Raw genomic sequence first — 14,031 nt, 5'->3', positions numbered from 1 at the left:
TCCTCTTATTACCTACTGACCCATTTGTACTGCCAATTATATTAAAAAGTAATTAAATAAATTAAAATAAAAATAAACACCTTTTTCCATATTTTTAATTATCATTATTGCACCAATACAGCATATGCTTTATATACATATATCTTAAACTCCATTTTCAATTTTTCAGCAATTCAAATACATAATATATTATCATCTCAAGAATACAAAGAACACAACATGGAGGAAGATTGAGAAAATAGGTTCTTAGTAGTCACTAGTGATTCTACAGAGTTTTCTTTTAGTGTTTTCTATTGGAATTTTAAAATGTCCTGCCATGGCTCTGTAAGAATAGAGCTGCCTGGAAGGGGAGACAATGAAAAAACTGGACCCAAAGTTAGAAAAGTTAAGAAGGAAATACAGGAGAAACTGTATGTTTTGAAACTAAATGTAAGGACCCCCATCAGCCAGAATGTACCTCTCCAAGTAGCTGCTAAGGGAAGAAATTATATCTTCCCATTAATCCTCAAAATTGCCCATTAACAAGCAAAATAGATAGTATCCACTTATCTGATAGGGGAACTCTCTTCACAGTATTGTAAAAGGAATTATGGGGCAAAGGAAAGGAAAGTAGTGGACCAGCAACCTGCTTAAGATACCCTAGCTGGTGGATATCAAAGCCTGGAGCAAAAACCTCTCCTAAGTAAAGCTGTGACCCTCCAATTTCCTTCATAAATGACAATATAAATAAAACAGCAGCTTTCTATTGAAGAGCCAGATGGACTGAAAAAGCAATGTTTATAGAAAAGGGTCAGATGCCCAGGCAGCAAGGCAATGTGGGTACTGAAAGAAAGTTAAGCGCTTCCACCTCTCTGCTCTACAGACAAGATTAAGAACTCTAAACTCTCCAAATTTAGGTCAAATAAAGAGTGAATACAGATTACTTCTGTGCTTCAGCAACTACATGGAGCTGCAAGAAATTAAGCACTTCTATACAATATAACTTGGGAAGCACAGTCCCTTGAACCTCCTTAATCCCCGAAACACCCCCTGGTCAAAGATGTTGCACTATTCAACAAACAGAGAATAGTGAAGGTGCCACCAAAACAACCCTCTTATCACAGGAGAGACATGTAAACACACAAGAGGGCAATGAAGCTGCACCCAGCACTGGATGTTCTCTGAATAGGAAAAGTCTGAAGGAAGCTATATAGAAGAAACTCAGGACACGAATCTTTCTACAAACCTACCCCTATCAAAACTCTGAATCTTTAAATACTGAGGGTGGCCTGCCCATTGTTAGTTTTACGTGAATAGAGAAGCAAGTTTCAAGGCTTCTGTCTCCCCCAAAATTGCTAAATTGGGCTTCACAAAGAGCAACGCAAGGGTCATGAGATGATTCTGAAATAAGTTTAAGAATTTAAAAGAAGATTTTTACAGATGTTAGAGGTCACTCCCTCTCAAAAAGACACTGACTGGCCTTTTCAACCCTGCATAATCAGCCAGAAGTATGGTAAGATTCACTATTCTCCTGCCTTGGTAATAAAGCAGAAAATAACAGATACTCTCTTGGCTGTACAGCAAGTAGCAACATAGGGGAGTAACAAAAAACAGCTTCAATGCAATGGAGAAGTTATAAAAAAGATTGTCCATTAATTTTGGTCTGGGGAATGAAGGGGTTCCTAACCTCCCTCATAGATTGGTGCCCTCAAGGTCATTTATATTCTTCAAGTCTGTCCGTAATGTCCTGCCACTGCTATTCAAAACTGGACCCAGTTGGATGGCTGTGGTGCCTGGTTCGGAACAGAGCTGAAAGACAGGAGAACAGAGAAAAAGCCAGACATAATGTTAGAGTAACTATGCCATTCTTTACTTAATAGTTTCTAAGAAACTATTTTTTCAAGAAATTTCTGAAACCACACTTCAAAGAAATTCTACTTACCAAGGCCTGAAATATTCCACTCAAACCTCACCCTACCACTTTTGTCTCCTATAATCACCAGCATTCCTACATTTCCTTCCCCAGGACTCCTATAAAAGACTCTCTATGACCTGAAAATCCTCCGCTTTCCAGATCAAAGTTGCATCTGACTATCTATACCCTCTACACCTTGAGTGAGAGTATGCTGGGTACACTGTGCCCACTACCTGGATGCGGTGCTGAAGTCTCCCCACAAGTCATTGCTTGTAGAAACTGGAGCTGGTGCTGGAGTTGTAACAGGAACAGGAGAATCCAAATCTAAAAGGATATCTGAACACACAGTAAGGAATAAAAAGAAAAGGAGAAACATAACAATCTTGGAGCTGAAAACACAAAATGTCAGAGCATCTTTTGTGTGTAATAGCCAAATGCTGGAAATAACCCAGACATCCTTCCTTGAGTGATAGTTAAACATATTACAGCTCATCTATTTCATAGAATACTGCTCAGCAATAAAAAGAGAAAAACTACTGATATACACAATAATTTTGATGAATTTCAAGAAAAATCACACTAAGTGAAAAAAAAGCCAATTCCAAAAAGCTACACACTGTATAATCCCATTTATACACATTCTTAAAGTGACAGATTTGTATAGAGAGCAAGCAGATTAGTGGTTGGCAAAGGTGAGGGATGGGGAATGGAAGGCTAGGAGGCAGATGGGTATGGTTACATAGGACCCTCATAGTGATGAACTGCTCTGTAGCCTGTAACGGTTACTCTATGAACCTACATGACAAAACCGTATGAAGCTAAAGACACATACATGTACACATAAAGGAAAACACACAGCTAGTGAAATCTAAGTAAGATTAATAGTTTTAATGTCAATTTCCTGATTGTGATATTCAATGGTAGTTTTTGTAAGACGTTACCATTGAGGGACAATAGACATAGGGCAGACAAGATTTCTTTGCGTTATTTCTTACAATTACATGTGAATCTACAATTATCTCAAAACAAAAAGTTTAAAAAAAAATTTTAGATACAATTCCTCATGCCTTCTGGTGACACTTAGCAAAAGCAGTGGGCTACATTTTTGCCCCCAAAATTCCAGAAAGAGAAAGCTTACCCTTAGCAATCAATTCAAAAACTGATCTGCATGCACTGTCCAATATATTAAATTAAAATTCCTGGATTCTAACAGCTGGTTCTCTTTTTTTTCAGTAATGGGACTTGAACTCAGGGCCTATACCTCGAGCCACTCTACAAGTCCCTTTTTTGTGATGGGTTTTTTCGAGACAGGGTCTGCAAACTATTTGCCCAAGCTGACTTCAAACAGCAATCCTCCTGATCCCTGCCTCTCAGGCAGCTAGGATGATCAGTGAGCCAATGATCCCGGCTGGTTCTCTAATCTTAAGAAAATTCCTTTGAGTTCTAATTTTCTCATTTTTATCATTTGTTTTTAATTGGCAGTACTGGTATTTGAACACAGGGCCTCATGTGTACTAGACAGGAGCTCTACCACTTGAGCCATGCCTCCAATCCTTTTGCCTTTAGTTATTTTTCAGATAGGTTCTTATCTGAAGGCCCAGGGCTGGCCTCAGAACATGATCCACCTATTTGTGCCTTCTGTATAATGGAATCACAGACATACATCACAATACCAAGCTTGTTGGTTCATGGGTTTTACTAACTTTTTGCAGGGCTGGCCTTGAACCACAATCCTCACAAATCTCCACCTTCCATACAGCTGGGATTACAGGCATACACTACCCACGCCTGGCCCTAATGTTCTCATTTTCCAAATGGGAAGATATAACTGCATCTGTTCCTTTTTTCACCATATGGTAAGGGAGAACATAAATATACACACAAACTTAAATGTGTTTTTTATTCCCAATTGCCTATCTGAAGAAATGGAATGGACTAAGAAATAACAATTTACTAAATGGCTACTATGTTCTAAAACTGTGCTAGGTGCTATAGATCATTTAACCTTACCATTCTGGAGTGTTTTTCCTTTTCATTTTACATATAAGGGAGCTGAGACTCAAAGAACACAGGCAGTATTTGCAGACTGCAGTCAGATGTAAGGTAGCAGAGCCATGACCACAATCCCCACAATCTTGGTTCATCTGACGCACATGCCTAGTAGCATCTAACCAATGAACAATGAAGGAAGTAAGCCTGTTTAACAATCGCCTGTTTTCTGACAAAAAACCCTACTAGATACCATGACTCAGTTCACCAGAAAACTCTACTCCCTTGAAAGAATCACCTTGTCTTTTCCCAACAACTGTTTCCAAGCAAAAACAGGAACATTCTCCTTGGCAAATAGGTGTTACCTTATTAAAGTGTTAAAATACAGTTTTTTAGTCAAGGCTACTATATTTACCTGCATCACTACCTCCATGGTTAGATTTTGGAATGGGTGGTGGGGTGACATGATTGCTGATGGCAACTGAGGATGGTGGAGGAATAGTGACTTTGCCTCCAGGTGGAGGTGGTAGTAAGCTTAGGCCTCCAGATCCTGCAGTTCTGGGCTTGGAAGTACCTCCTTTCTTCGTTGTAATGTTCTACAAAAGAGAAAAGAGGGGGAAAAAAAAAAGGGAGAGGGAGTGAATCCGAGAGGGATGTCACAGAATTATAGAAAAACAGAATAAAAATTTTAAAGAAACACACTCACCCCAATACTCAACTTAATGGTCTGCCCTTCCTTGAAGCCTAGGTCCAACTTGGGACGATTATCCATTTCCTGAGATTCTTTGGAAATCTCAGATTCCTGCTTTACCCACCTTTAGGAAGACAGTAAGTTATCTTAGTTAAAAATAGAATCTAACACATAAATCTGGATATATTTGGTTTATAAGAAACACAATTCCAGAAAGTGAAATGAGGGACCATGAAGAGTAGAAAAAAGGAAAGGAAAAAAAGCCAAGAAAGAGGCCACTGAGGACCCTCTGAGGAACCACACAGAATGTATCGCAGACCTGTCCCTCCCAAGAAGCATTTAGCCACTAATTCCCATCATGGCCGAGTGCCACACCAAAGTAGGTTTTCTTAGTTTCTTAGTTCTTGCAGGTTACGCTTGTGCTGAGTGGCCTTCCACAACTTCAGAGCATCCTGAAGCAAAAAGGCAGAGGTATGCCTGTCCTTGAGCTAGGAAGCTGACAGTATACATGGTACTATCCACCATGGTTGCACCAAAATCAGGTAGGCTGAAGAAACGCAGGTGCAAAAAACACATCAACTACATAAGGTAACAGAATTGGAGCATAAGGCCAAGTGCAGCAATTCATATCTATAATCCCAGCTACTTGGAAGGCAGAAAGAGAGGATCACTGTTCAAGGTCAGCACAGGCAAAAAACTAGTGAGACTCCCATCTCAACAAAACTGGGCATGGTGGCACACATCTGAAATCCCAGCTATGCCAAAGATTCCAGCTATGTAGTTCAAGGTGGTACAGGCAAAAATACAAGACCCTGTTTGAGAAATAACCTACAGCAAAAATGGCTGGAGGTGTGACTCAAGTGGTGGAGTGCTTGGCTAGCAAGCAGGAGGCCCTGAGTTCAAACACCAGTACCCTTTAAAAGAGAAAAAAGCATATAAGCATCATCACAAACCATTGTACAAGGTATCTAAGATATGTTATAGTCTATGTGGAAAGGAAACAGAACAGACACAAAGATGACTTCAGGAAACAGAAGTAAATGGGGCAATTTATATTCATAATGAACAAGATTAACAAACAAAGAAATGAGGAGGCAAAAGAGACAGCACCCATTCAACTGAGAAGTGTGCTCCCTTAACCATTTAAGCTATAACTGAGGACAAGCTTCACTTACTTGAAGTGATCTTGCAAAGAGACATTAAAGTCAAAGGCATCTCCCCGGTCTGTGAATCCAATGCCAATGAACGCGCTCCGCCCTGTGAAAGACAGTAATACCCAGATTGGATTCTATATGAAAATGTCCGCCCAATGAAACATATTGCTTACCCAACTACACAAAGGTGGTGAACGTGATACATTTGCTGACAGACCAGCAGTCAAGAAATTACATACAGCCCACAGGTAAAATCCTTCCACAGCTTGTTTTTATAAACAAGAAACTTCAATTTGGATGCAAATTGTCTATGGCTGCTGTGATACTGCAACAGCAAAACTAAGTATAATAGCTGCAACAAAGATTATTTGAGACTGGCACCAGTGGCTCACGAAGGATCATGGTTCAAAGCCAGCCTAAGCAAAATAGTTCGCAAGACCCTATCTCAAAAGACCCCTTCACAAAAAAAGGACTGGTGGTGTGGCTCAGGGTGTAGGCCCTGAGTCCAAACCCAGAACCACAAAAAATAAATAAATAAATAAATAAATAGATAAGTAAAAAGACTATTTGACCTATGAAACCTAAAATGATTATTACTTGTCTCTGGTTGGTAGCCTGGTATAACCTATGAAGAAATGACTAAGATTTACTTCCCTAGAAACAAATGATTCAAGAGTCTCACCAAAAACCACTGAAAACAATAAATAAGCAAAATGTGTTCATAGGTAATCCTACCTATTAACTACCACATCTTGAACTTGTGTTCTTATTATTGCAAATAACTTGTTAATCCTCTCCTTCATCAACTATACTAACTTTCAAGAAAGAGGAAGAGAAAAATGCAATCAGGATAAAATTTCATTGAAGTGCATTGACTACTTTCCTAACCTCATCCCATTCACAATCCCAGATCCCTTACCAGTACCATCCTGGATCCGGATTACAAAGTAGCGGCTGGAATCTGTCACTGTCTCCACAGCAATACCAGGATACTGTTCTACTGGTGCTTGGGCAAAAAGCTCCCCTACAGATAAGAAAAAGACCTCTTTGTGCAAAGAAATCAAAAAGCTAGAACTCCAATTAATACGTATTTCCATTCCAGCCCACAATTGGAAGGTACTTATAAAAGCACAGCCAGGCATGGTGGCATGTGCCTGAGATCCCAGCTATATGGGAGGCCCAGAAAGGAGCATCATTGTTCAAAGCCAACCCCAGGCAAAAATGTGAGACCCTATCTGAAAAATAACTAAAGCAAAAAGGGCTGGGGGCGTGGCTCAAGTGGTAAAGCACCTGCTTAACAAGCACAAAGCCCTGAGTCTAAAACCCAGTACTGCTTTTAAAAAAAAATGCACATCAAACCAATAATATCCTTAAGGTGTTAAGAGGGTCACCTGCACTTTACCTGAAACTTTATCTTCAAGTTTGATATAGGCAATCTTCCCTTTTGAAGTGATTCGCAGGCGACCAGTCCAATCAGGCTGGTCTAATTTCCAGTCAGATGCCCTAGGACAGGAAAATGGGAAGCCTCAGGCCTCAGATAAATCTCTTTAATACACTAAACCTACCCAAAAATCATTTGCCATATTTCAATTTCCCTGTCCTAGACTGCCTATTCTTTCCACCTTGTAAATCAATAAGACTACCTCATGATCACCTTACATAGATGCCTCATGTTACATATAGTCTAAAGCAAATAAAAAAGCAATGTTATGGCCAGACAATCTTAGCATCTATTAAGTATCAAGAAAAATATGTAAAAGTACAAATAAAAGCAATAAAAAAATAAAATTTCTTGGAACTGGGGGTATTAGCTCAATAATAAAGCACTTGCCTAACATACGCTAGGGTATAATCTCCAGCACATACAAAAATGAATAAATAAAAAGTCAGGCATGCTGGTGTACACCTGTAATCCAAGCACTCAGGAGGCTGGGGCAGGAGGATCATTGAGTTCAAGGCAAGCAAGCCTGTACACAGTGAGACTCTATCTCAAAAGACAAAAAAATTAAAAATAAAATTTCACATAATAATGCTATTTTCATCCTGCAAATGCTTTATTGCAGTAACAACAAATTCTATCACTAAATAAAATATACTGTGGTAACAGAAGCCTTCCCAAATCACTAACCATATTATCTTTCAACGAATTCAACTAATACTTATGGAGCTCATTAAGTGTCAGGCACTATTCTAGGTGCTTGGGATAGAAGAGTAAAGAAAACATTCTTCCCCTCATGAGGCTTACATCCCAATACAAGAGAGGCAATAATGGGAAACATAACAAACAACACAATGAGTAACTTAGAAGGTTATAAGTGCTGAGATAAAAAGGAAATGAAGAGGCAAATGAGGAAGTCTGGGATGGACAGGCTATTCAAGGGAGTGGTGAGGGACTGAGGATGTAGTTCTGTGGTGGAGTGCTTGGCCAAGCACATGCCAGTCTCTGGATTCCATCCCCACAAAGAAACTCTCTCTCACACGCACACGCGCACACGCGCACACACGCACATGCACATACACACACACGCACATACACACACGCACATACACACACACGCACATACACACACGCACACACACACGCGCGCGCACACGCACACACATACACACGCGCACACACACACGCACACACAAAAGAGGTTGGTCAAGTTAGGCCTCATCATGCTGAAATGTGAGCAAAAATACAGAACAAGTGAGAACAAGCAGATACCTAGAGAAAAAGCATTCTAGGCATGTGTAAAGGTGCTAAGATGGGAATATGCTTGGGATGTTTGAAGAACAGCAAGGAAGCAGAGTAAGAAATCAAGTGGAAGACGTTGACAGGGCCTCACAGGCCATCAAAAGAAAAGCTTATTATTCTGAGTAAAAGAGGCGCAATTACAGGTTTGAAGCAGCCATGAAACAATCTTCCTTATATTTTAAAGGGATTATTTTGTTCTGTGAAGAAGAGATGTAGGAACATGATGGCTGAAGCAGGGGGATTAGTGAAGAGACTAGTGAGTAACCTAGGTGAGTCATGCTGGTGGCTTGGAGGAGACAGTAGCAGAAGCGGCAAGATTCTAGGTATATTTTTAAGGTAAACACAGCAGGATTTCTAATGCGTTGGATGTGAAGCAGAAGAGAAAAAGAGACGTCAAGGATAACTCTAAGGTTTTTAACCTGAGCAAACAAGTTGCCAGTAACTGAGATGAAGAAGGCTACAGGCAGAGCAAATCCGGGAAAAAGATCAAGGATCATTTAGGATATGCTGACTTTGAGATGGTTAACAGAATGAAGAGAGGACGAGGCAGAGGCACTTGGCTATGAGAATGGAGTTCAGGAAAGACATCTGGAATGGAGACACGAATGCCTACAAAACATTAGGAAACCCTGAATATTTATAATTTGTGTTTACATGAACTTGAATGAATTCTAAGATATTATTTATGACCAATTTTACAAACACTGCATTTATGATTTATTTTGCCAGGAGTATACAAAAGGACAAAATAAAAGTTATTAATAATTCATTTCTTAAGAACCTGAAGGCTAATACTTGTAGGCTATAAAATTAGTAATAAGGTGTAGCTGAACAAGAGTAAGTTTAATAAGATAGTAAGCAAAGGGCTGAAAGAAAGTAAACATGAAAAGTTGCAGAAGTTGGGGTTTTGTTTTATTATGGTACTGGGGATGGAAGCCAGGGCCTTGCGCATGCCAGTTAAGTGCAGAGGTTATGAACAGGATTTGTAAAATAAACCCTTGTCATGCTTTTTGTTCTTGATGCTCTGCTGTCAGAGATCTCAAGTACTGGAATCTGATCCAGAGTAGAGCCAATCTATTAATCTTTTAAATGAGCCATTACTTTTTCTAGCCTTACCACCAACAGTTAAATGGGCTACTAAAAATAGTAAGAATAAGCCTATTGCATGTGTTTCTTTGGACAGGTTCCGTGTTTTTTTTTTTAATCTTGTGTAGCTAAGATCTAATATTTAACAAGTTCTCAGTAAGTGAATGGATATTGATGGCAGCAGTTTTCCTCAGTCTTGAACTCCTCTCCCACTCCAAAAATCAGGCCTGAAGATCTCTTGGTTTTGCTAGTCTTCTGACAATACTATAAACTAACCTCACAAATTTTCATTTACTGTGTCAATAAAGCTTTATATATAAATCATTATAATGATTCACAGTGAAATTCCACAGTACATTGTATTAAACCTTACAGCAGCCATGAAAACCCTATCTACCACCAGTCCCCATGAAGAAAAAGACAATGATCAAAGTAATAATGACTATTTCCAAGTCCAGTATTCTCTGCATACCTTAAAACATACTATAGAATTTAATAATAATATAGCTGGATGAGGAGGGCAGTGATGAATAAAAAGTTTTATACATTGAAAAACCATTTTCTACTCATTTATAAGTTTCTCATCAACCTAAATTTTCCTTCTTGTGGTCCACAAGTGTGGTCAGTGAAAGTCTGGGAAGCAACAGCTTATTCTAGGTGAATCAAAGTCATTTATTCTCTTTGATCTTATTAGTCACTCAAAGGAAAGATTTCTCCAGCCTGCTAAAACGCTCAGTTTTATGCCTAGAGAACAAATCACACTCATAATTTAAAACATGTATGCAGACAAAAAGAAAAGTGGGGTGTAGCTCAGTGGCCAAGAGCTTGCCCAGCACATGCAGGCCTTGGGTTCCATCTCTAGCACTACCAAGAAAAAAAAAAAAAAAGTAAGATTTATCAAGTATCTACTATGTGCCAGGCATTATATTCATTCTTGTGAGAGGATCTTGTAAGGTAAGTATTGTTATATTCATTTATTAATAAAATTAGAGTTAAGTGATCTGCCAAAAGTAGCCAAGTCAAATGAAGAGCCACAATTCAAACTTAGTTCTGCTTTCCTCATCCACTATACTAAAAGAGTGACTACGTCTTGGAGGACAAGAAATGTCAAAAATAAGCATAGAAGACACAGAAAGATAATGAGAAAAGGAAAAAAATTAAGAAATTGCTTTGATGACTCAATGTAGAAAAGGATAAAGGCTGTGGATAAACTAGGAGGTAAAAGTAGAGAATGAAAATGGGTGAGGGTGAGAAGGTGTTTTTAAAGGCTTAGAATAGAAGAAAAGGAATAGAACCCCACTTCAGTGTATGGTATCCTTTAGGAAGTCTTATCTCCTAAAGTTGGAAGTCATGAACTACTCTACCTTACTCAGCAGTTCAGCCAAAGTTAACATATGTGTTCGGCTGATCTATATAATCTAACTTCTTCTTTCAATCAACATTTACAGAGTGTCTACTACGACCTGCCAGACACTGTGCTAAACCCTAACGATATGGAGCTTAAAAAGACTTCACTCTGTTCAGTATACTCTAGAGAAAGAGAATATATAATTCATTACAACAGATGATGAAGAATACCGTGATAGAGAAAAGCATTAGGGTGCTGTGGAAGCCCACAGAGAGCATACCCAAAACATCATGGAAGGGTCAGGCCAGGCTTCTCAAAGGTGATGTCTACTATGAGTCATAATTATGCAGTACCTGTGACTACCATCATGCTGGGTCTTATTCATAGTCATTTTGGGGTCTGACTGATAGCTTCTTGAGTGAAGAACTACCTTTGCCAAATGGGTACAACTCACAAAACCCAATGCACAGGTCTGCAAGGACATAGTACAATGATTAATGACAAATAAACTGCTTAGTAAGGAGACAAAAATGGACCTAAGGAGAACATTTAACTTTTCAGCAAAGATAATGATAAATAACAAGAGAAAATTCATTATGGTGAAATGTGTCAGAAAAAGGAGTAAGAGCAGTATCTTGTAGTTGTAATTATTTAGTGTACCCTACCTTCTTTCACATCCATTATATGATTTCATTTTACTCTCCCCTAAGAAGGGAAGGTAAATACTAGCATTTTTTTTTTCCTGTTTACAGATGAGAAAACTAAGGCTGGGAGACATTAAAAAGAGATTTTCCCCCAACTATACAGCTGTTATGTCTCCAGGGCTCATACTCAGTAGTTTTTAACATGTAACCCAGCACATTCTCTTTCAGCTTCACAATATCCTACAACACCTTGGACCCTTACAGTCCCTGGATTACACACAGCTGTCAGGCCCTACTGAGAAAACGCTGTAGGTGAGGTTAAGAAGGGTGAGTCGAAAGGAAGGCAGAAAATACTACATAATTCTATATAATCAGGATACTATGTAACACTGTATAATCAAGATACTATATAACCAGGAACATATAAGGGATGTAGCTCAGTGGTGGAGCGCTTGCTTAGCATGAGCAATGTCCTGGGTTCGATGCCCAGCGCTGCAGAAAAATATAACGAAAACAAACAAAATACCCGTTTCAAAACATGCCCATAACCTCTGCCCATTGCAAAAAAAAAAAAAAAAAAAACCAAACGAATAGTGGATGATATTTCGTAACAGTATAAGATAAATTAGATCATACAAACAATGGCCAGCCCACAAAGAAAGAGAGAGAGAGAAGAGAGAGAGAGAGAGAGAGAGAGAGAGAGAGAGAGAGAGAGAGAGAGAGAGAGAGAGAGAGGGAGGAGGATTACAAACCGAAGGACGCAGGGGAGAGGGAACCGAAGGTGACTGGCAACAGAGCAGGCATGAATGGATGTGGAAGAAAGGGAACAGATGGATGTCCCAAAGGGATGGAGGAGGAGAGGGGGAACGATGCAGAATGGTGACTTTAAAAATAAAAAAAACGGCAGAAACAAGCCTAATAGTCCAGAGTAGATGTGGAGCGAGAGAACCGGACAATAACAACCCAGGATAGACTAGCAAAGTGAAAATCCAGAGGCGGCAATGGCAAGCGGCCACCAGCGTGCCACCAGCGGAAACAAACGTCATCCCAACAGGCTGGGCGTGTGCGGCAGTGCAGCGGGGTTGGTACCTGTAGCCGCGGTTGGAGGCCCGGGGCGGAATCCGGTACACGCTGACGTCTGGCTTTACACATAGCACAGACTCGTACTCCAACTCGGTCGCCATCTTGGCTCTGCTCTCCGCGCCGCTGGGGGCGGGGCATAGAGCCGGGGGCGGCACATGTGGGAGGGAATTGCGATCACGACCACTTCCTCTGCGTCATTTCCGCACACGCTCCGTTCCTGAGATTAACCTCTTCCGAGGCGTGGGTTAAGGGAGCCATATTGAAACTGGAAACGTTGAGACTGCACGTTTAGCCATCTTGGATAATGGCAAGGATGCCCTTCCAGTGCATTACTCACGTTATGTAAATACTGAAAAGACCGTAAAGGAAAGCGCCATCTCGCTCCTGGCAGGTGCCCGCGGTGCTGTAGGTGGGCGGGAGCCATCTTGAAACCTGCCTAAGTTTCTTACAAGAATCACTTTTTTGGCTTTTTGAGACAAATTCTCAAACTATGTATCCCAGACTAGCTTCCAGCTCTGTCCCCCTGCCTCAGCCTCCCGAGTTTTGGGATTACAGGCGATTGCCTCTGGAGTCACTTTTTAACCTTAGTTTTCTGACAGAAAAGGATGGCAGTCCTACCTACGCAGTGATCCCAGACTGAGGAACCTGTGCGCCCCTCACTTGTGCATCTTAGCCCTTACCCTCCACATCTAAACATTGAAAACACCCAGCCTAATTTATTGTCTGTTGTCACCTCCTGACTTCGGGATTTTCCAAAAGCACATGTTGAAATACTTTGCTGTACTCTTAACATTATCTTCTGAAAAATTTGAACCTGTTAAAGTCTAAATGGCATCAACTCATGACAAGTTCGGAAAGCATAACGAACTAATAGCAGCTATTTGCTCCCGATTTTATAATAACTATAAATACTAAGGAACTCTTTCCATAAATATGTTTTTCATACACGCCAAATGTAAACTTACTACAACAATAGAACATGAAAATGATTTAATTAGCAAGTGGCAAAACCAAGAGTTTATCTCATTTTATCTGACTACACCAGCAGCAGTCTTCATCACTTCATTATATTGACTGGTTCAATTATACCTTAGAAAGTAACATCTTAAAATTCAGAAAGAATTATAATACTGCCATTAAGAATGTGTAGATTTTTAGCAGTCTGCAAAAAACTGAAACTAGATCCTTGTATATCACCCTATACCAATATCAACTCAAAATGGATCAAGGATCTAAATATCAGACCACAAACTCTAAAGTTGATACAGGAAAGAGTAGGAAATACTCTGGAGTTAGTAGGTATAGGCAAGAACTTTCTCAATGGAACCCCAGCAGCACAGCAACTAAGAGATAGCATAGATAAATGGAACCTCATAAAACTAAAAAGCTTCTGTTCATCAAA

General features: G+C 39.8%; 1 protein-coding gene across 1 annotated transcript; it reads right to left on the bottom strand.

Annotated features, from left to right (window-relative positions):
* Positions 1-79: 79 nt before the first annotated feature.
* Necap1 (NECAP endocytosis associated 1) lies at positions 80-12,776 on the bottom strand. The gene is made up of 8 exons (XM_020159327.2): positions 12,636-12,776; positions 7,131-7,231; positions 6,648-6,752; positions 5,750-5,831; positions 4,590-4,698; positions 4,299-4,479; positions 2,128-2,230; positions 80-1,788 (listed from the first exon to the last, which is right to left on the bottom strand). The coding sequence occupies exons 1-8, from the start codon at positions 12,728-12,730 to the stop codon at positions 1,740-1,742; spliced, it is 825 nt and encodes a 274-aa protein (XP_020014916.2). The 5' UTR covers positions 12,731-12,776; the 3' UTR covers positions 80-1,739.
* Between the last annotated feature and the right edge of the window lie 1,255 nt (positions 12,777-14,031).

Source organism: Castor canadensis, chromosome 6, assembly GCF_047511655.1.
Source record: "Castor canadensis chromosome 6, mCasCan1.hap1v2, whole genome shotgun sequence".
In the NCBI taxonomy this organism is placed as follows: Eukaryota; Metazoa; Chordata; class Mammalia; order Rodentia; family Castoridae; genus Castor; species Castor canadensis.
This window is presented reverse-complemented; position numbering and strand designations above follow the sequence as displayed.

What these genes read in the sequence shown, in the direction of transcription:
- Necap1 (XM_020159327.2), bottom strand. Translation starts at nt 12,730, where the DNA reads ATGGCGACCGAGTTGGAGTACGAGTCTGTGCTATGTGTAAAGCCAGAC. An exon ending in GCCTCCAACCGCGGCTACAG is followed by an intron (nt 7,232 to 12,635) that starts GTACCAACCCCG and finishes TTCCTGTCCTAG; the next exon opens with GGCATCTGACTGGAAATTAG. An exon ending in ACTTGAAGATAAAGTTTCAG is followed by an intron (nt 6,753 to 7,130) that starts GTAAAGTGCAGG and finishes TCTTATCTGTAG; the next exon opens with GGGAGCTTTTTGCCCAAGCA.